The 23,429-nt window shown below is 38.4% G+C and overlaps 1 protein-coding gene across 2 annotated transcripts in view; it reads left to right on the top strand.

Annotated features, from left to right (window-relative positions):
- The window catches only part of Flrt2 (fibronectin leucine rich transmembrane protein 2), an 88,421-nt gene extending 67,977 nt beyond the window's left edge, over positions 1–20,444 (top strand). For both annotated transcript variants that reach the window (XM_027419588.2, XM_027419586.2), the window contains exon 2: positions 13,710–20,444. In XM_027419588.2, the coding sequence (XP_027275389.1) occupies positions 14,103–16,085 (1,983 nt within the window). In that variant the 5' untranslated portion in view covers positions 13,710–14,102 and the 3' untranslated portion in view covers positions 16,086–20,444. The remainder of the gene's footprint in view (positions 1–13,709) is intronic.
- Positions 20,445–23,429: the final 2,985 nt, after the last annotated feature.

Raw genomic sequence — 23,429 nt, 5'->3', positions numbered from 1 at the left:
GTGTGTGTGTGTGTGTATGTGTGTGTGTGTATTAAGAAATGAGATGTAAAAATAAAAAACAAAGGGGAAACTGGGGGATAATTACCAGAGGTTTTTGCCCCTGTGTTCTCGTGGCAAAGATAGGACTCTTCTCACAGGTCACAGAGTAAGTGCCACAGAGTAAGTGCCACTAAGTAATCATAGCCTTTTGGGGCCCAACTTCAGTGAACCTGATAAATAATGCAGATGTACAGATTTCCATGGCCGGGAGGTCAGCCTTTCACTCTTCTCCTTTAATGTCATCTCAGACCTTTCCATCTGAGTGAGTTACAACACATCCTTGCCCACACTTGCTTGGGTCTGGAGATACCAGGAGTTTGGGTTGCAATTGGGTATCGTTTTCTTACAGTAACTTGCTGGTGGATATTTTGAGCCTAATTTCTTTTGGTTTATGGCCCTTTCTATTGGATGGGGATTTGCTTGGGGTTTTGCCTCAGTAAGTCTGATGTTTAGGGCTCATGGTAGCATTATATGCTTTTGGAAATTGCTACTGTAGTCAAGTTCCCCAATATCACACAAAATTGGTAGCTACATCTGTAAAATGAATAAGCATTAAGTGACAACTTGTACACAAACCATACATAGTTTGACACGAACTTGCCAGGTGGTGGAGCCCAGGTTTCACTCTTCACATGGAGTTACTGACTGAGGCAACTTGTTTTCTCCTCTCATGGAGTCATCTCTCCTTTCCCATTTTCTATCTTCTACAGCAATGACGATTTCAAGATTGTTTCCACTTTGTCTCCCTTTAACCTCACTTCCCTACTACTTTTAACTGACTAAACCATTAATGTTTTTTTTAAAAAAGTATTGCTCTTGTTTATTATTATCTTTTTCCTATTATTTATTTCTTGTTTTCATACAAATTCTGTTGTATGTTAGCCACCTTTCTCCCCATTCCTCTAACCCTCCCTTTTGACCCCCCTTCATCCTTGAATCTAACAACAGAAGATTAGGACAAGAAAATATGGGACATTTTTGTATATTGTTTACATTTTCCTTGCTTTTTAGCTAATCAAATACATTTTCATTCATAAGTAACTCTTTTGTGCATCCATATTTTATTTTGTTACAAAAATTTTTCTTAATTACATAGAAAAATAAAAGAATGTATTGATGACATTACATAATCTTGGACTCTTCTGCTCAGTGGTCAAGAGTAGGCAAAGATCCCCTGGTAACTTGCAATCCTAGCACAAAGGAGGCTGATGCAGGAGGATTGAATGTTTAAGATCAGTCTTCTGTGCACAATTTTTCACATTGTTTCGCAAACTAACATGTCAACAGAGTACTGGGACAGAAACTCGAAGAATATATTCTTGGCATCCTGTTGACACTGGGTATCCTGACATAAGAATTTTACTAAGGGCAGGCGAAGATAGTATCAAGTGTAGTATTGGCAGGGAAACTTCCAATACATAGACACTAGTAGGGAGCTCTCGATTACATAATCTTAGAAAAGTAACTTAAATATTTGACCATCAGTTTCTACATCACAGAAATTATGACATAATAATGCTATTTCATAGACCTGTCAGGAAGATGGAATCATTTGACAGGTCTCACACAGCCATGTGGTGTAATGCCTTTCGCATGATGCTGGTTTATCTGTCATGTTTATTACTTCCATGATGAGTGATCTGTGACTTTGCCACTCATACTTTTTCATGACTGTTATCCAAAAACATAGCTCAAATACTTTTTTTTTCTATTTAAGTCATATCTTCGGAAGGATGCAAACAATATCACATCCCTAGGTAACTTTTCTCCTTTCTTCAAGAACCAAATTTCATCCTCTGTGCTTACTTCCCTCATTGAGAATATAGGGTCTGTTCCCAGTATTGTGGTCTCTACAGTTCAAGCATTAGGGAAGCACTTTAACATGGGAGTGATGTTAATTGAGGTTTGATCAAATCTCAACTGTAAAGTCCTACTTCCCTCCCTCTAGCATATTTCTCTCCTGAAATAGACATCTAGTTTTGGAAGCTATTGGTTCAGAGGGTCAGTAAAATATCAAAGTACATCAGTGATTTCCATAGTCTAAGAAAGCAATTAGAATTAGGTGATGTCACTTATCTTAATGAACACTTAGCAGTTTTCATTTTTGTTATTGGATCATCATTGAAGATATGAAGGCATAACTCATTGTCCTGGACAGGAGGGGGTGGGTGGACTCTTAGAACTGCTAAGACCACAGCACCTGGGAAATGACAGTTTTCATCTCCTAGAATAAGAGATGCTCCAGGGGATGCCTGGCAATTAAAATTAGATTCAAAATGGGCATCATGTAGAAAAACTTTCTCTCTAGTTCAACATATGTATCAGACACACTGTGCAAGGTAGATGCAAATGGGTCATTTATTTCACTTTATGGCGGGGCAGGGAGTTGAAGAATAAATTGACGGTCTTTTGCATGTTATAACTCTGCCACTGAGCTATGTCTCTGGCTAAAGGTGGCTGTTTCTTAATCACATGTTGCTGTATTGTGAAGATAAGTGTGTTTCTGTACTTGCTGCCATGCCACGATAAAGCACCATCCATTAGGTGACTAGAGCAGTGATAGCTTATTTTCTCTCATTCTGATGACTGAAATTTCAGAGTAAAGATAGGGGCAAGGTTGGATTCATATGAGGCCCCTCCCTTTGGATGGTATAAGACCATACTTTCTTCCTGTGTGCCTTGAGATGGTCTGTCCTCAGTATGACTCTATGTCCTGTTGTCCTGTTTTTAATAAAGACAATAGAGATAAGATATTAGCCTCTATTTCTAAATATAGCCTCATTCTAAAATTTTGTAGACTAAGATTTCAGCAAATGAATTTGCATGCATGAATGGATAATGGATTTTTATTTAATTTCAGTATGCATTAGCAGCTAGAAATTCTAGCAGTTAACTATTATGCCATTTTCTAAAGTTTTGTGGTTTGCCCACCCTGTCAGTATGCTTGGAATACAAAATTCCGCAGTGATGTTTCTGTTTATTCAATAACTGATGGTAAAGAGCCATCACATCTTGTGAGAGGCCCCTGCCATCAGAAAGCCTTCCTGACACATTTGCGTAGAGAAGTGTTCCATAGATGTAATTAGTAAAAAGTTACAATCCTTATTAACCACTTTATTTTAATGTATGTGTGACTGTGCATAGAGCCTACATGCAAGAAAGGCAGCCAGGGATTATCTTCACCACATCAAACAATTTATAGGTAGTGACCAATTTACTTGCTCAAGAACAGCAGGTAGCCTGTGCCTTTCCCTGTGGAAGGGACACTATGGTAAGCTAGAAGGGATGCTTCTATGTTCATGGGAGAAGGAAGAAGACCCTTCTAACTAATTTCATGACTGTCTTCATCCAGCCCCAGTAAATCACATTGCCTTTAATAGTCCTTTTTTGCTCAAACCAATGTTTCTCATTTATTTACATGTTTGTTTGTTTGTTTGTTACATTTTATCTAGTTCCAAAGAGAATCTGAGAGAGCTCGAAAAATATGTAGAGTGTTTGGGAGACACTGAAGTAGTCATTGAAAGAATTCTGTCAGTGGTTGGGGGATCTTTCAATTTCTTTTTCTTGCCAACAACACATTTCCCCATCTAGTTCATTTTGACTTTCTTTTGGTACTTCACTGCATTCAGCCACACAATGTCTAAATCCTGTCTTCTCTTGATATCCCCTCTTTGCTCAAGGGCATCCAGAAGCAGCCTGTTTATCACTCCATGAATATTTCTTCAAGGCTTACCAAAGCAGCATGGTTTGTACATCCTAGACCAGTAGAACTCTTGACTCTCTTCTTTTTTTTATTACAAGCTAATTGTTCTCAGTTGTTTATGGCAGACAGGGTGTTTTCCCCTAATGGCCTTGTACCTGGCTTGGAATATGACTGCACACTACCCCCTCTTCATTAACGACTGCACTGCCCTTTCTTATTCTAGGCCATCGTGTTTGACAGCTGTTCTCACATCTCTTCTTGCATGGCATATTTCATGTCTGCCCTCTCTTGGTTCACTCCTATACCTCTTCCCATTTATTCCTTATCATATTTTATTTTCTTCATGACATCATTGATACTTTTATCATTGCAAGCCTTCACTTGTTGCCTTTTTTGATTTTACATTATTTTAATTTCTAGTTAAATGACTGTGCTGACTGTATTGCTTTGTGCCACACAGGAGCTACTAAACAATGGATGAGTAAGTAAGAAACATCAGCTTCAAGCAAACATCTAGGTTTAGGAACTGTAAAGCACTGGCTTCACAAATGTGGAGTTTGGATTATCAGAATCCATATGGAAACCTGGGCATAGAGCCATGTGCCTATAATCTCAGTGATGGCAAGATGGGAGGTAGAGATAGAGTAATGTTCCACATTCACTGGCCAGCCATTCTGGCCTACTTGGCAAAGTTTCAGCTCAATGAGACATCGTGTCTTAAACAAAAAATTTGGCAGGCACCTGAAGTAATGTCCAAGGTTGTTTTTTTTTTTTTTTTAACTTTCGCATATAGGTACCATCCACACATATCTCTACCCACAGACATGAACATCATGATCATAACACATTCATGCACATATACACACACGTAAACACACACACACTCAAATATCTAAAATACCTCACTTGATTTAAATTGTCAAAAATGTGCACTAGTCTAAGATAATTGTTTTATATAACAAATTTCTGAATACTTAGGACCTGGAATGGAAGGGTATTATGAAGGGAACATTATAGTCTAACCTGACAGGGTAGTAATCACTAAAATGTGAATACATGAACAATCCTTCAGGAAGTGGGTGGAGGCCATTGGGAAATGACAGTCCTGGGTCATCTGCTTATAGGTTCTCTTTGACTTGTACTCTGTCATCATTTTTGAGTTAGATTTGCCATTGGATGTCATTCTCTTCAAGTTTACAGTGGAGTTCCATTCTCTAGAATGCTGCCCATGGTGGCTACATCTCAACTCATTTTCCCACAACTCTCCATCAAAGCAGCTCCCATAAGTAGAAGGAAGGCAGTGGACTTGAATATGTCAACAGAAGCAGTTCTATCACCTGAGAGACCTGGTACTGGGGCTTAGGTTGCTTTTGCTGTTTAAAGCTCAGGATAAACAGGACCCAGCTTGCCAAAAAAAAAAATGTTTTCTGAAGTTTAGATGATTGGGAAAGATTGACACTTCCTGTGCATTACATGAGCAATAAGAGGTGCAAACTGGTGATGTCATGTTCCCATCTTAGCTTGTTAAAGAATTTTTGTTTTGTGGACTTCTTCCAATATGCCTCAGAACTGGGGCCTGAATTTAAGCCAAGCTAAAGAAGGCAGGAGTAGCCCAGTCTTATGCAAGCAGGTAATGATGTCCTCATAACCATCTCTGTTTCAGATATACTTCCTTACTGCTCTCTTACAACTGCTTTCTGACTTTTTTGCTTCATTTACATTTAACAATGAAGAGCACCAATGTTCTGCCCAAGAATTAGCTGGTTAAAACAAAAGATTAAAAAACGGAGCTGAAGAGTCTTACATGTGAATTATGTTCTTCAGGTTTGTGTGTGTGTGTGTGTGTGTGTGTGTGTGTGTGTGTGTGTGTGTATGAGAGAGAGAGAAAGAGAGAGAGAGAGAGAGAGAGAGAGAGAGAGAGAGAGAGAGAGAGAGAGAGAAATGAAAGAGACTGGGTAACTTTCACTGATATTACCTCTGTGATGGTAATTTTATTCACATAGGCCTGGAGACATGTACCAAATCAGCCTGAGTTTTAAATAGAGAAGTAAGGATATGTAATGATATACTTTGTTTGGAGGGAGAAGCATATATGGTCTCTTCTCTTGCTCCCGTCTTCTCCTCTCCTTCTCTCTCCCCCTTCCCTTTTCCCTCCTCTCTTATTCTCTAGAATTAAATGGCTTAAACCAATTGGCAGTATATGTGTACAAAGTTCAGTGTGCATAATTGTTTTGCATTTGGGACAAAATACAAGCTCAGTGTTTTGACTGTATATAAGCTAGATGTTTTCATATCTGTGTGATTTCTCAAACAGTCACTACTCTCTTCCTCACTACACCACCACTCCCCGTAATGGAGGCATCTGTAATCTCTTATGGGTTTTTCTTTGAGTGATTTCTCCTGGGTGTAATGCTAATTGGGCTTATCTGGGGTTTCATTTTAAGCATTGGAAATGGTTTGATCTTAACCTGTACCCATCATGCTCTGGAGATAGAACATCCTTGAGACAATGAGAGAGGGGCAGTCTAAGAACAAATAATCTGTCTTCTCCTTTTTCTCCTTTTCATTTTCCAACTCCAGAAATATCCCCCGGAATGCAACCTTGACACCTCCACATGGCGGGGTTTTGTAGATGAGAATGTGCATTGTATTGTAAAGACTACTTATTAAGAAAGGAACCTTCACCATTTCGATTCAGAGACATGACTAGGATGCCAAAATGAACTTCTGTGATGATTTTTTTTCATATTTTTAGTCTCAATACACAGTATGTAATTTCATTTCATGCATAATCAGTATTTCCCATTGAAATCTGCATTCTCCTTGTGAATGAGACATAAAATCTTCTGTTCTGATGTGTATATTATGTGTGGTGAAATAGTTTGGTGGAGAAATAGGTCATATTTATATTTTTGGATTCAGTTTATTTTTTCCTATTGCCTTTTTTTATAGCTTTCAAAGACACTGGCCTATTTTTATTGATACTATTTTATTGAATGATAAAATGCTATTCAATTAAAGTTCACTGAAACAGCCCCAATGGATTTTTGTAAATATTTAGAAGCTATTGATATTATGTGATCAGAAAGGCATACATGTTATAGTACTCCACAAAAGTGTTTCCTTATTTCAGCTCACAGTCCTCATGGAACTGTGGCATTAGGTACTGACATGCTTCACATTGACCCTATTTCTATGTTAAGAAGACCAAAGAATTTAGTGTTATTTTGTAAAGCAAGTACAGCACTACAGGAATTTGCAATTGTTTTCTGGTTGCATGTTTTCTGCCTCTCTCTCAGGTCGGCTAGTTTCTTAATGCTCAGAACTATTTATCCATTTCTCTATCAGAATAGGTTGGGATAGCTAAAACTTTTTAAAGCCATTTTGAAGTATTAGCTTCATGATTACTATGGAATCTAAGATTGAAAATGTTAAAGAGGTTTACAGATTGCCTCTTCAAATGGAGCAATATCTGAAGGTCATTCTTTGATTCATTCATTTGTTTTATAAAGAGTACTTAAATGCTTGCCACATGCAGGTCTGTGTTCTGGGGCAATACCCAAGATCAAAAGCTGACCAGCTTCTGCCTCCAAGGAGATTGCATGGAGGAACAAGGCCATGTGGATCATGTCTGGACTCAGATTCTAGTCATGTCTCCTATTCTCTGATCAACCATTACATGTGCCCATCTTTTACAGTATTGGTGGCTGGGAAGAGGCATGTGTATAACACCAAAGGGAAAGTTGTAATCTGTGAATGGAAGAAGGAAAGTGATTTGCCTGGGTTGGAAAGATGTACCTCTATTGGATGAGAAACATACTCTGAGGTGCACCAAGTATTGCTGTCTAAACTAATAGCATGGAAGATCAACATAGTAAACACTGTTTTCTGAGTGTTGATGATAAAAGATGATGGTACTCTTTCCTCCAACTTTTCCCAGATTACTTGGGTTATTTGAGGTGAAGCCAGTTGCTCAAGACAACACAGAGAATAAGTACAAATGCTGTTTGAGTTTTGGTGTCCTCAGAGCCCACCCCTTACACAGTACACTCTCGTGCTCTACCTCTCCTAAACCAGTGTATTTGTGCTTAATTGCTACTCTTCCCAAGTTATCCTTCTAGTATTTAATCTTCCCAATGTTCTGAAAACACAGCTAATCCAGAGTGAGTCCTAGAACCATCACCCTGATCTTATTCAGTGAGTGGATTACCTGAGATCATTGACTCCAAACCCACTGAACTTTCAGGATGGCAAACCAACTCCTCTGTGACTGTTGCAGAAGAGAGAAGGACATAGTGTTAAGATGCTATGAAAGGAATTCTTGATGAGAATAGCTGGGTAGACGATCAGTTAGTTACCTGGGAAACATCAATACAATATGCGTCCCTAGTCACCTTAAAAAAAATGGACTAAAATATGTATAGGTATAAGCTACAGGAGAGTCATCCTTGATGTACTATGCACTTTTATATTCCATTTGTCCTTGTTTTCCTTCATTTTCTCCCTCTGCAATTTGCTTTGCCTGACTGCTAATCAACAACTCTGACACTGGTCATCAGGAATTGGTTTATGTGGGTCCATATAAACTGCTGGCTCAAACTAAGTTTAAGGATGTTTAATGTGGAAAGTGGTCAGTGTCTGGCACCCTTTGGTATTGCAGGAGTCACAAGGCACTCACTTGGAACTTCCAATAAAATGAGCCAGACAGGTGGCAGTAGTGGAAGTGTGTTCAGATTTTTTGCATCTGACTCTGCAATGGTGGCTGTTTGCTCCAAGTTTATTTCTGCCATTCTAACTAATTGGAAACCATGTGAGAAAAACCTTTTAAGCCCCCTAGATTCTATGCTTGTCTAGAGTAGGTTTTATTTTTACTTTTAATGTTTTCAGCTCTAGACGTACTGGAGCCAGAAAATGGTCCATTGTTTAAACTATCTCCTTTTTCCCCTTCATCTTTCTCTCCTCCCTGGCATCCTTTCATGTCCCTTTCTGCTTCAGAAAAGAGGAATATTCGCCTGATGATATATTTTGGGGGGTGGATAATTTCAAGATTGGGTGAGGCTATTCTATTCTTTCAATTTCTCTTCTAATTCCACAGCTTGACCATCTAACAAAACATTTCCATTGATATATTACCGTACTTTTAACTTGTGCTTAGAAATGAAGAGTTGTGTATACGACCTCTAAATTGCTTTGGTGAGTCCAGTTTGCAAGGAGGTAATTTATAGGCCAGCTGGCTGTGTGTACTCTACAGTTGCAAGTTTCCAAGTTTAAGCTCAAATTACTATACTCCAAAACATGGTCTAAGTGGAACCTCTCTCTCTCTCTCTCTCTCTCTCTCTCTCTCTCTCTCTCTCTCTCTCTCTCTGCCTGTCCTTCTGTCATATCGTAGGTTGGCCTTGAACTTACCATGTGTCCAAGGAACACCTTGAACCTTGAACCTCTGATCTGGTTACTAGAATCAGATATGCATCAGCATGCTCATTTACTTGGTGTATGGAATCCAGGTCTTTGTGCATATGTGTAGCACTCCCAACTGAGCTGCATCCCCAGACCTGCTTTCTTTTATTTTTCATTTATATGATTAAATGTTTTTCATCTTACATACTAGCCCCAGCTCCTCCTCCACGTTTGCTAGCCCCCTCACACCTCCCTCCGTTCTACTGCTCATCCACTCTCCTTTAAGAAGAGTAAGGTCGTCCTTGGGAAGTCAACAAAGTCTGATATACCAAGTTGAGGCAAGACCAAGACCCAACCCCATATAAAGGCTGAGCAAGGTATTATACTATAGGGAATGAGTTCCAAAAAGCCAGTTCTTGAACCCAGGATAAGTCCTTGTCCCACTGCCAGCACCACTCCCCCAACAGATCAAGCCACATAACTGTCAGCCACATTCGCTGGGCTTAGTTTGGTCCCATGAAGGGTCCCCAGCTGTCAGTCCAGAGTCAGTGAGCTCCCACTTGGTTAGGATCAGCTCTCTGTTGTTTTACCAATCATGATCTTGACTCCCCTTGCTCATATGATCCTTCTTCCACTCTTTACCTCAACTCCAGGAGCTCAGCCCAGTGCTTGTCTGTGGGTAACTGCATCTGTTTCCATCAGTTTTGAGATGTAGGTCCTATGATGACAATTAGGGTATTCACTAATCTGATTATAGGCAAAGGCCAGTTCAGGCACCCTCTCTAGGAATCTTAGCTGGGGTCATCCTTGTAGATTCCTGGGAATTTTTCTTGCACCTCGTTTCTCCCTAACCCCGTAATAGCTCCCACCATCAAAATATCTCTTCCATTGCTCCCCAGATCCCCTTTCTGTCCCTCTTCCAACTCAACCATCTTCAGCCTCATATTCCCATCTCCCATACCCTTCCCTTCTACTACATTTCCCAGTTTACCCAGATCGTATATATTTCCCTTTCCTGGGACCGTTCATATGTGTCCCTCTTCAGGTCTTCCTTTTTTACCTAGCTTCTGTGGGGGTGAATTTTAGCCTGGCTATCCTTTGCTTTATATCTAATACCCGCTTATGATGAGTGAATACACAGCATGTTTGTCTTTCTGGCTCTGGGTTACCTCACTCAGGATGATTTTTTTTTTTAGTTCCATCCACTTGCCTGAAAAATTTCAAGATCAGACATTCTTTCTTATGGGTAACCCATCATACTCAGGGTTGTCCTTTCACAGTCCAGACAGTGAAGCTAGCTCTGGAACCATGACGATTTTATTAAGTTTATCCAGGTATCATTATGTGATGTGATTGGCGGTGCTTATTGATGAATCTTATTTTCTGTTCTGTGATTTTTATTGTCTGAGTTTATTAAGTGTTCCTGGGATTCAGCCTTCTGTAATTAATTAAAAAAACCCACTTTTTAGGCTGAACTATGGTAGAAATGTGCAGACAGGTTTTGCATGATTTGTGTTCTTTGAGTCTTACTTCCTGTGAAAAGAGTTACATTGACTTAAAGTAACCTATAATAACTGCTATTGTCACTGCCATCTTTAAAAGATTGTGTGGACCATGTTCTTATTGTCTCCAAACAGCAATTTTTACATTCTAGCTTTTGGTGTTACGCTATCAACTATCAGTGCAACTTTCTGTTCTTGCCAAAAAAGATCTATATAGCCATTCTTCCTAATCTGGTTTCCTGGAATGGTGCAGGGTCATATTCCACATAGTATTCATATCAGTAAAGAAAAAAAAACAAAAAAAAATGTTTGCTCTCTATGTTTTGAATTCATCTTATAAAGTATTTCTATTACCAACTTGTAAATGGACTATAGAATGATTTTAAAATGTTTATTGTGTTCTAAAAGGACAATAGAGGGTTTCAGAAAGTGTTCTGAAGTAGACACTTTAGTTCTGTGGGTTGAGCTGGGTTTTATGTCTTGATTTAAGTTGCAGGCAGTCTGTGTTCATAGCACAAATATCTAGATGGACTCTTGCTTTTAGCCTTCTGTGTTTCAGATCCCTACAATGTTTTCGTTCCTTTTTTCTGATATGCCATTGATTTAGTTTTAAAGGCCATTACATAGTGCCAGATCTCTGTGTGTTATAAAGTCACAACTTTTGATATAGCTTGCTAATTCCATGCCTACATATTCTTTCCTCTCACTAAACATCTAAACACCACTAGGCCAAAAATCCCATGGCCCCTATGCACATTAGTAATTAACTGTGAACTAAGCACATTAGTAATTAACTGTGAGTTACCAATAATGCATATGTGTTGCATTAATTGATGAAATAAAAGTACTTCCCCTTAGAGTTATTGAACCAAGAATGAGTCCCGATTTTAACTTCTTACATCATGTTCCCTGCCTGTATCTTCTGTCTGTCTATCTAGCTATTATCTATCTATCTATCTATCTATCTATCTATCTATCTATCTATCTATCATATGAATCTGAATCTATGCCTTCCTGAAGGCTGTCTTGTGAATTTGTCCCTGGCTCTATATCTGGGTCCACCCTTGCATGTCTATCTGCTGTGTGACTATGTGGCTATGTGTGTGTGTTCCAAGTAAAGGGCTCTGCTCTGTCTTTATTGAACACCACAGAAAGCATTGTGCAGAAGGAATAATATACTTTACAAAACATCTTTAACAGAATTTTACAAGAGATTATGTCACTGGGTTCAACTGATCGAAAATGACCCAGACAGCAAACAGTATGACAAGTACCATTATTTATCAACCGATATCTGTAAATGTTGTATTCAACATTTGTGATAGTTATTCATTTTAGAAGATTGCTTCCAACATTTGTATTTGTTGCTTTCAGCTATATATATATATATGTGTGTGTGTGTGTGTGTGTGTGTGTGTGTGTGTGTGTTTTCTGTGTCAGAAACGTGGAAGAATACATGACTTTAGATTGAAACTACACATTGACTTAGGTTGCAAAAGCTGATTATATGGAAAACTCAAGACAATTTTCAGTTTTATCTTAAAACTTTTGCTCAAATACACATTCATATCTTGAAATTTTGTATTTCTACCAACAACTCATGTGTTTGCAAGTTAATCTAAATATGGCACAAAGATGCACACACACACACACACACACACACACACACGTATATGGTGTTCCAAAGTTTTTTTTTATTTTTTTATCCTTTAAATTACAGAATAAATGTATACTGTCTTCAGTACTTAGATAACATTTATAGTACTCCTTTTTTTATTTTCAAATTGTAAGTCTAAAAGTAGCCAAAGAAACAGTTTCAAACATACCCTCTCTGCTGTGGATACAAGTTGCTCCAATCTTCCCATTTGTGAGAATTGAGGGACTTGCACCTAGCCATGTCCTGTCATGTTAGCTTATTTTGTAGGGAAATCAAATCTGGCACCTTTCAATTAGCTTCCTTCCATTTCCATCTAAAAGCAGATAGAACACAGTGTCGAGAAAGAAAGCATGAGTGCTATCCTTGGATTTCCTTGACTCTCTTTTCAAAATTTGCTAAAAAGTCATCCTGTAAAGACAAGAAAGTGCTCTCACACTGGAAGATGGTCCTGTTGAAACAAAATTTATTCCCAATTTGAGGTTGAAAATACTTACGATAATCACAGTGGGCTATTTCAGTTATACCTGGAGGTCCCAATGAAGGGGATAGGTGGATATGTGTCTTGTATTGTTATTGGTCAGTCTCCTTGGTAATGAGTTTAAGTAATTCCACATTAAGGAAAAAGAAAAAGAGATAGAAAAGAGAAATCTCTGGCTTTATACTTCAGTTATGTTTCATCCTGGTATCAGAGGAAAATATGGATGGTATATTTAATGATACCAGTCATAGTCATGATGTATTCCAAAATAGTACAAAAGTAGATAGTTATTCCACTTTTGGTGTGTGTGTGTGTGTGTGTGTGTGTGTGTGTGTGTGTGTGTGTGTGTGTGTGTGTTTACAGCAAAAGGGGGTAGGTAGTAAGTAAATACTTGTGTCAGGATGCCCTTATTCTCTCATTACCTTTTCCCCTTCTTTTATTGTCCATTCTCTAATGTTCCCCATTAAGCACAAACAAGATTTTGTACCAGAATTTAAAAGTGTCTTTTGCAAGAGATTGAAACTTAAAAATTTTCAGCTTCTTTACCATATCTACACTATTACATGGTACCTATGTCTAGGAATGCAACATGTTTTGGGGAGAATTTCTTAATAAGGATGTATTTCAAATGGCTTAGTTCCCATTTTGTAGTTTTACAATTGATAATTCCATAGAACTGCATGTCATTTCTCTTAAATTTCTCTATCTTCCACCTTGAAATAATAGAGCTTCCAACGAATCTTCACTGACAAGACAGACACCAAGAATCCAACAAGATATCGGTTGCACTTGCCTATCATAGCATGCAGAATGTCACCAACCTGACTCCCAGTACTTAGTCCCAGTCACAGTTTTGCTCTAGGAATTACTTGTAGCAATACTTATACCATTATTACCCTTAACTGACTCTTATGTCTTTCTTTTCTACAACAGATTGAAGACTGTTTAGCCAAGGAATTCCTAGGCTGCTCTATGCTGGCCTGACTTACTATAGAAGAAGCAAGATTTGCCTGCCTGGCTGGACTTCTATTGGCAGTACTTACCACTTGGCATCACTCTTTGCTTGTGTGGAAAATTCTCCCTTTTGAGTCGTTTTGCACATGGAGGACCACTGCATGAGGGCAACATAGGCAGATCAGACTAAAGACATCGGAAAGATTGTTTCACCATCTGCCCTCAGGTCATTTCTTCTAACAGAAGTTTGGACTTTGACAGAACCTGTTCCAGTCATTTTGCTTTTGCTTTTTGTTTTTGCTATTGTTTGCTATTCTTTTGTTTTTAATTTTCCCCCTCCATCACATTGTATTTTATTTCTGTCTTTCAGCAATGGGCCTGCAGACTACAAAGTGGCCCAGCCACAGGGCTTTTTTTCTAAAATTTTGGCTTATCATTTCCCTGGGGCTCTCCTCACAAGTGTCAAAACTCCTGGCCTGCCCTAGTGTATGCCGTTGTGACAGGAACTTTGTCTACTGTAATGAGCGAAGCTTGACCTCAGTGCCTCTTGGGATCCCGGAGGGCGTAACCGTACTCTACCTCCACAACAACCAAATTAATAATGCTGGATTTCCTGCAGAGCTGCACAATGTACAGTCAGTGCACACGGTCTACCTTTATGGCAACCAACTGGATGAATTCCCCATGAACCTTCCCAAGAACGTCAGAGTCCTCCATCTGCAGGAAAACAACATTCAGACCATCTCTCGTGCTGCTCTCGCTCAGCTCCTGAAGCTGGAAGAACTACACCTAGACGACAATTCCATATCTACAGTAGGGGTAGAGGACGGAGCTTTCCGAGAGGCAATTAGCCTCAAACTGTTGTTTTTATCAAAGAATCACCTGAGCAGCGTGCCTGTTGGACTTCCTGTAGACTTGCAAGAGCTGAGAGTGGATGAAAACCGAATTGCAGTCATATCAGACATGGCCTTTCAGAACCTCACTAGCTTGGAGCGTCTGATTGTGGATGGGAATCTCCTGACCAACAAGGGCATTGCTGAGGGCACCTTCAGCCATCTCACCAAGCTCAAAGAATTTTCCATAGTCCGGAACTCGCTCTCCCACCCACCTCCTGACCTCCCAGGTACGCATCTGGTCAGGCTCTACTTGCAGGATAACCAGATAAACCACATCCCACTGACAGCCTTCTCCAACCTCCGTAAGCTGGAACGGCTAGATATCTCCAACAATCAGCTACGAATGTTAACTCAAGGGGTCTTTGATCATCTCTCCAACCTGAAACAGCTCACTGCTCGGAATAATCCTTGGTTTTGTGACTGCAGTATTAAGTGGGTCACAGAATGGCTCAAATATATCCCGTCTTCTCTCAATGTGCGGGGTTTCATGTGCCAAGGTCCAGAGCAAGTCCGGGGAATGGCTGTCAGGGAGCTGAATATGAATCTTTTATCTTGTCCCACTACAACTCCTGGCCTACCAGTCTTCACCCCAGCTCCAAGTACAGTTTCTCCAACAACTCAGTCTCCTACTCTTTCTGTTCCAAGCCCCAGCAGAGGCTCTGCGCCTCCAGCTCCTACCCCATCGAAACTTCCCACCATCCCTGACTGGGATGGCAGAGAAAGAGTGACTCCACCTATTTCTGAAAGGATCCAACTTTCCATCCACTTTGTTAACGATACTTCGATTCAAGTCAGCTGGCTGTCTCTTTTTACTGTGATGGCATACAAACTGACATGGGTGAAAATGGGCCACAGTCTCGTAGGGGGCATTGTCCAGGAACGAATTGTCAGTGGTGAGAAGCAGCACCTGAGTTTGGTTAATTTAGAGCCTAGATCCACCTATCGGATTTGTTTAGTGCCACTGGATGCATTTAACTACCGCACTGTGGAAGATACCATCTGCTCTGAGGCCACTACCCATGCCTCTTATTTGAACAATGGCAGCAACACTGCTTCCAGCCACGAGCAAACAACTTCCCACAGCATGGGCTCCCCTTTCCTGCTCGCAGGTTTAATTGGGGGTGCAGTGATTTTTGTGCTCGTAGTTTTGCTCAGCGTTTTTTGCTGGCACATGCACAAAAAGGGACGATACACCTCCCAGAAATGGAAATACAACAGGGGCCGACGGAAAGATGACTATTGTGAGGCTGGCACCAAAAAAGACAACTCCATCCTGGAGATGACGGAAACCAGTTTTCAGATCGTCTCCTTAAATAACGATCAGCTTCTTAAAGGAGATTTCAGACTGCAGCCCATTTACACCCCAAATGGGGGCATTAATTACACAGACTGCCACATCCCCAACAACATGCGATACTGCAACAGCAGTGTGCCAGATCTGGAGCACTGCCACACGTAACAACAGCCAGAGGTCCCACGTTAGAAAGGTGGACAACCAAGCTCTCAAGAACACACATGTGTGTGCACATAGAGACACGCAAATTACATTTGATAAATGTTACCCAGATGCATTTGTGCATTTGCATACTCTGTAATTTATACGGTGTACTATATAATGGGATTTAAAAAAAAGTGCTATCTTTTCTATTTCAAGTTAATTACAAACAGTTTTGTAACTCTTTGCTTTTTAAAATTAAAAAAAAAAATGTTGCTGAAGTACTGTACTGGGTTGTACAATGAGGACCCAATGCCAAGGCAGAAGAACGAGTGATTCATACTTAAGATGCATATTAACCACTTTGCTGTTGAAGCTGTCAGAATAAATCCCTTCTCTAGAGCTGATAGTCACATGAAAGGATAGATTCAGATGGGCTCAGATGGGTAAGAGGGATAGTTTGAGTAAAGAGAGAATGGCCTAGTTATTTCTATGTTTTCTATACCTCCTGGCCTGGAAGAAACGCTGTTTGAAAAATTCATGGTGTAATAGTAGAGATAGTTATTCCAATTTGACCCAGTGCAAGAAATAGAACATCATAAGGAAGCCAGTTCCCATAAGATAAGTTAGGCCTACTTGACCAAATGAAAGAAACTGAGAGATTTGAAATGTCCTTAAACCAGGGTTGGCTTTCTGACTGTGAACTTCAACCTCACTCTTCATGCTTCCCTGGCCTTGTATGATAACAGAGTTGGAAACCTGAGTCTGATTCTAGTCATCTTCAGGGACCAATATGATCTCTTCTAGCAAGAAAATTCCCCTCAAAACTGTCACTATTCAAATCACATGTCAGGTTGAATCATATCCAACAGAGTTATATTCTAGAATAATTTTTTTAGAAGAGGCTAATAAAAATAATGGGAAGAATTATATTGAATGGAATTATTTTTGATAATGAAAATTATTTGGGTAGATTCACTGAGGCTATATCAACATGGTGTTTAGACCAACAAAGAACAGTGTTTGGAATATTTTACAGTAATATGTTTATTTAAAAAGTACTAATACCACTTAGAAAAAAATCAGTGATTCTCTTACACTGTGTCCGCTGACTTTGTTTGTATCATGTTGAAATAGCTTGAATTAATACCTATACCCCCTTTCAAATTCTTGTCTTCCAATCATCTTGCATATATATTTTTTGTGATTATGTTGTATATGCCACCTGTGTTTCCCCCCTCTACTTGGTATTTCAAAGAAAATTATGGACACAAATCTTGATCGCACAAAATATCCCTGTGCATTTCTACATAATAAAATCCATATTAACATTCATTGCCAATGATTCTGTGAAGACACCAAAACTGGCCAAAACAATGCGTATTGTTAAAAAGCAATACTCTGTTTCTGTTTTGATTTAACTTTGATCCTTTTCCACATTCCAAATTCCATTTGTTCTTTTTAGATTGTGGATGTCCTTCTATTTTGCTAATGATAGGGTGATAATCTTATGCTAAAAGACTACCAGTGAAAATGAATAAGTCAGAGAAGACAAGGTTTCTCTAGCCATGGCATAGAAAGGACAATAGCAGAGGGTAGAGGAAAGAGGGATGTCCATTATTGATGCTAGGTATTTTTTGAAGTATGTCCATTTCCAGAAAACATGCATAATTTACCCCAATTCTTGTCATCCCTTAGGTGTAGAAGGGCTATAGACCACATACATTGTCTAAAGAAATTTACCCTTGGGGAATTCTTTTCAAAGCCTCATTTAGGCATTTCATTCTGTGTTCCTTTACAGTCATCCATCACTTTAGGGACTCATGAAGTAAATGTCACACTCTTCTTGCTTTCTCTTTCTCTCTAAGCAAAATAAAACTGTGATTTGTCTTCTTGTAAAAATTTAGGTATAAAATGCTATGCAAGCTTTTCTTTATAGCAAGAGCTTTATTTTCTTTAATAATATACCCTGACTTATATGTTTTAATCTCCCTCACCCCTCAGAATAAGCAGAAAATATAACTGCATTGATAATGTTATAGACACAAGCATTGAAACTGTGCAGTCAGTAGAGCTGAACATAGTTATGAATTAATTTAATTAATTCTGAAGTGACTCGGGTTTCCTCTTTAGTCTCTTAGCTAGAGGGTTTGGGCTGTTGGTTTCTGGAAAGTAGGTTCACACAGTGAAGGAATAAGACCATCTGGAATGGTGATCAGTGTAGCGTTACATCATCTAAAATCAGGACAATGACATGGGTTTCTGTGTATTAGCTGAATGTTTTCTTTTCATTGTTCTCTTGCCTTTCACTATAGGTAAGACTGTGTGCTGAGAAATATAATGGTACTTTGATTTTTGAGGCTTTTTATTTTGTTATAAACAAGATAATCATTCTTATCTCTTTGTAATGTATGTCTGACTCCCAGAGGGATTTGTGGCCATGGAAATGTCTTTTCTTTCTTCCAGGAGGAAGAGCAGAGAGGTTCCCACAATATTGTATGGCACCCACAACACTACTGAGAGTTGAAGTGATGCTATAGAGGCCCAGTCATGTAATATGGTTAAGATACTTTCAAAATTGCCCAGGTAGCAGGTGTTTCTGGAAAAAGCAAATCTTTATTTTGATCTTATGAGCAACACAGCAAAGACATCTACCATGAAAATCAGACTACCATCTGTAATAGTGTGCTTGAGGGACTCCTACATCATAGCTGAAATCAAATTATATAATCTGTACCAGCTTATGAAATTTAAAAAAACAAAAACAAAAAAACAGATGAGCAGCAATCCTTACTGGATGCCATTTTGGCTGACATCTTTCATCAGGAATTTGCCCTGCAGTTATATTTCCTCTGTGTTTGGTCCTCTCTCAGCCAGTATTTATTTTGAGGTGGTTAGTTAAGAATCAAAGGAGAGTTGATCTCAGATAGTGTCACAGCCTGACAGTACAATAACTATACCTATACAGAGGATATTTCCTTGTAAAAGGAAAAGGAAAACCTGGTCACACAACTGTTATCAGTGGTTAAATAGAAGGTAGTCACCTATACCTCCTTGCTTGTAGAGATGCAAACGACCCTAGGGAGACTCTGGGTTTCACTTAAACACTTAAACACTTAAACACTCACTACTGCCTTGGCTTGGCAGTATAAAACTTCGGACAATCACAGCAGACATGAGAAGGGAGTTTCCCTGTTTATGATATAAGTAGAAAAATCTTCCCTTGTGAGAAATAATGCTTTTTCTAACTATTCAGATGGTTGCTGAAACAATATTAGACTTTTCTCTCAAGGGTAAAAACAAAAACTATAATGTGATCTTTTAGAAAAAATATATTAATGGCATCACTAATATTACACCTCTGTTTCTTAATAATGGAGGTCATAATGGTCTTAGTCATGCCACACAGAGAGAACTTCCTTCCCCCCTGGAGAAAACATGGCTCTTCATGTGAGGAGAGCATCCATTCCAAATACAAAGCACCATTGTTTTCTTCAAAGGCAGGTGCCACACTGGATCAGCAAATTTCATCTGCAGCATCCCCTGTGGTTTTTGACAATGAAGTGGTTAATTTTAATTGATGTCTTTGTTTATAGCATTTATCTCTGACCTATCAAAAGGGAACATTAGTTGATTTAGAACCTAAGGATGACACATATGCTCATAACTTACTCTTCCCACTGAATGGGAAAGCAAAACAGAAGAGTGCCCAACCAGAAAATGATACACACACAAAACAAAAACTCTCAATTTTTAATCTTGCCAAATTTAGCTTCTTTTCTGTTTTTTAAGTTAAAATAAGTAATGATAGGAAGCTGTATCTATACCCTTCTTCAGTTTCATCAACGGGATTGAAGCAATTGTTGACAATGGGGATGCTTTTCACTGATTGTGGGGAAAACATTTTGTACACAGTATGATACTGTTTTAGCAAACCAGGTTGTTTTGTTATAGTATTTGGTTTTTTAGCTACACATACACCAGAAGAGCACAAACCAAGGCCATTGCAACAGGCATTTTTAAATTAATACAAAACATGCAAATCCATGCATACATATCCATGGGGTGTTTGTAAATTGTCTGTGGGATGTGAGATTTGTAACCATTTATGACAACATGAGGCATCACCACTGTATGCCCTCATAGGATAATATTTACTGAACGTTAACTTTGATGATCTGTCACTGTTTGAAGCATATATTGATTTGATTCTGGTTTGTGTTTAGTGTGTTTCTCTGACAAGGGACTGCAAGGGGCTGGAAGATTCTGTGTCATGCATCCTCTGAGACCTACCATGTTGCACACTTTGTTAACTTCAGACTTCACTCTACACTATATAGTACCTTGTTGATATATTCAGTAAAGGCTTATTTTAAAAGAAAACTCATTGTGTTTATCTGAGTGAGTTCACCTGACTATAACCAGTACTTCTGCTCTAAGGTAATTGAAAACGTGAAATTCTTCTCATACAACAAAAATGGCAGAAATGAAGCAGGTTGTAAAGTATGTATACCCTCCTACTAAATAAGCAACATCCATTTTTTAAAGATAGTGGTCTTTTTGTATAAGACACAAATGTGGAAGTCAAATATTCCTCCCTTTTCTCCACTGAAATATTTTCAGAAAATTATCTTATATAAACAGTACCACAGAGAGCACAGAATTCAGTGTTTGAGAAATGCAATCAGACACATGTATCTAATATGCACACAATCACAGAAGTCTGTCTCTTTCACAATATGCACTTGATTTTGAATGTTATTAATGAAAATTCATGTCTCTTTTATTCAAGTATTACTCACAGTTCAACTGTACTTTCTGAAGGCTACTCATGGTAGTGCATCTACTCAAATAACTCTGATTTGATTCTAGAGTAGCCTTAAGGGAATTTCCAGAGCCCCATTCTCTAACACTTGGTCATTTCTTCACTGATGTATTTGACATGGGAGTGAATGAATCAGGAAATAAAATGATGGCTTTTCATTTAACTAACATTACTAATTGCAGAACTTCAAGTGGGTAGTGAACTGTGAAAGCCAGGATTAACAGGCACTTCACATTACATTGAGAAGACTTTACATACAATACTATAATTGCTAATCTTGCTTATTTTTGCTGAATTACAGAGTCTATGGTAACTAGGCTCTCAGCCAATAAGAAACATTCATTTAGTAGAATTTATTAAGGTCTTCATTCACTGACTGGGCTCCAGGATGATTTCAGAGACTTTAGAATAATACAATAAAATCTTTTTAAAAATCTGCATTTTCTAGCCCCCCAAAATCTGTGTACCCAATGTATTTACAACCTACTTTTTATGGGACTGTTACATTTTACTCTTGTTACTTTCAGAAAAGAAGAAACTTGCTACTTAGGAACTCAAAGATCACTTCCTAAACAATTTCTCTAAGACATTTTAATGTATTCTACATAGTTTCCCTATAGTAACAGTATACCAACAATAATAAATAGGTATATCTACTAGTGAGGAAGTGAGATGGTGCATTTTTCATATAGTGTTGTAAGTTGTTGCAAAGTGATAGCATATTGAAAATTAGGGGCTCAGCTGGATTTAAGGTGTCAAATTCACAGCAAAATATTGAAACTGTATTTGCAAATTATACATGCAACCTATTAAAATTCTATTCAGAAACAGAAAATGAACAATCAAATTGAATAAACATACCTGAGAAGTGTGAAGAACACATGAAGATAAGTGTGCTCTTGCTCTCTCTTTCTTTGTCCCTCCCTCCCTCTCTCCCTCCCTTCATCCCTCTCTCTCTCCTTCCTTTCTGTCTTCCCGTTTGTGTCTTTAAGATATTCATGGAAGGTTAATTCTCAGTAATTTTTCAAGTTTTAGTACTGAACTTCAAGAGAATCTCAGTGTTTGACCTATAATCCCAAGTGTATATGGTGGAGTCCAGAACTTAGCTTCCAAGAGGACTACATAGAATCTCACTGACTAGCTATAAGGCTGACCTTCCAAATAAGATATTATTCAATCTTACAGAACTTTGATGACAGAGCTATTGCAGTCTTTAAGTGGATGCCAATACTAATTTCTATATATATAGATGGACATATTGATATTTCCCAGAGAAAGGTGGTTCTTACACTTTCAGTAATTTATACACCTCCAAATTGGGGTAATCTTTCCTTAGTGATAAATGACACAGTCTTGGATTCTGTTAAACTCCAGTAATTGTCAGGATCAACCAGTATTGCTTTATCTTTATTACCACTCATTGAATATTTACTGAAAGTTTGAGTGTCTGGTACAGTACATTGCTGCATCAAAATCTCTCCCAGACACTGCAAGGACTTAAGACATGACCCATATTCTCCCAAAGTCAGGTCTCTCTTTTCCACATTTGGATCCTGGGATCAAACTCAGCTTTTCAGGCTTGGCTGCAAATGCTTTTACACACTAGGTTGAGTTTCTAGTCTTTGTCATGTTAATTTTTTAATGACTTGTTTCATTCCTATACTCTAGACACCCTGGAAATCTTGAACATAGTCTACCAATCCTTTTAGCCTGTCCATTGCTCAATAAGATTCCAGGTCCATGACGTGTAACAGGGACATATGTAATCTTAAATCAATAATGCCTCCTCTTGAATAATGTGAGGTAGCCTTGCTCAAATAGCTTAAAATGTGCTTTACATAAAGGAGGAAAAATATCCTCTTCCCTCAAAAACTTTTCAACTTCACAGTTAGATATATTTTATAGGAAAAATTGAGGCTATATATTTGATTTGAAATTTTTCTATAGAATCTTGTTATGCCCCAAGGGTGAGCTGAGTGAACAACTTACATGAATTGAAGAACTTCATTTTATGTTATAGGCAAAATTCAAAATTTTGAGCCAGTTTTGGGTAATAAAGGCATATAAAAGAAAATCTTTTAAAATTATCTTGCAATAAAATGACACAATCATGAAAAGTCAACAAAGCACCTGTCCTCATTAAATTAAACATTTTGACAGTTGGAAGTTAATAGTAAATTTTCCACATTTGAAAAACATTGGTAGATGCGCCTTTCATTGCTAGCAGTAAAATCAGGACGGACAATCATTGTTCATTGTCACAGCCCAGATGAAAACACCCCAATGTCACTCATAGGGTCACATTATATTATCTTATTTCCATCTGTAATGTACAATGTATAATCCTTTCTAGAAATAATTTCTCCCTACATCAAGGTACAGTTGATGGTAATGAAATAGTCAGACTTGAAACAAGACTGATTAATGTTAGGAAGCTGACCCTACTATTAGCTAGCCTACTAACCTCAGCAATAACTTGGAGTTGAAGTTATCTCTTTCCTTTTCCTTTTGTGTAAATGGGAATAATGATAGTCTAAATGCAT

This window comes from Cricetulus griseus, chromosome 5, assembly GCF_003668045.3.
Source record: "Cricetulus griseus strain 17A/GY chromosome 5, alternate assembly CriGri-PICRH-1.0, whole genome shotgun sequence".
NCBI classification, from domain to species: Eukaryota; Metazoa; Chordata; class Mammalia; order Rodentia; family Cricetidae; genus Cricetulus; species Cricetulus griseus.
This window is presented reverse-complemented; position numbering and strand designations above follow the sequence as displayed.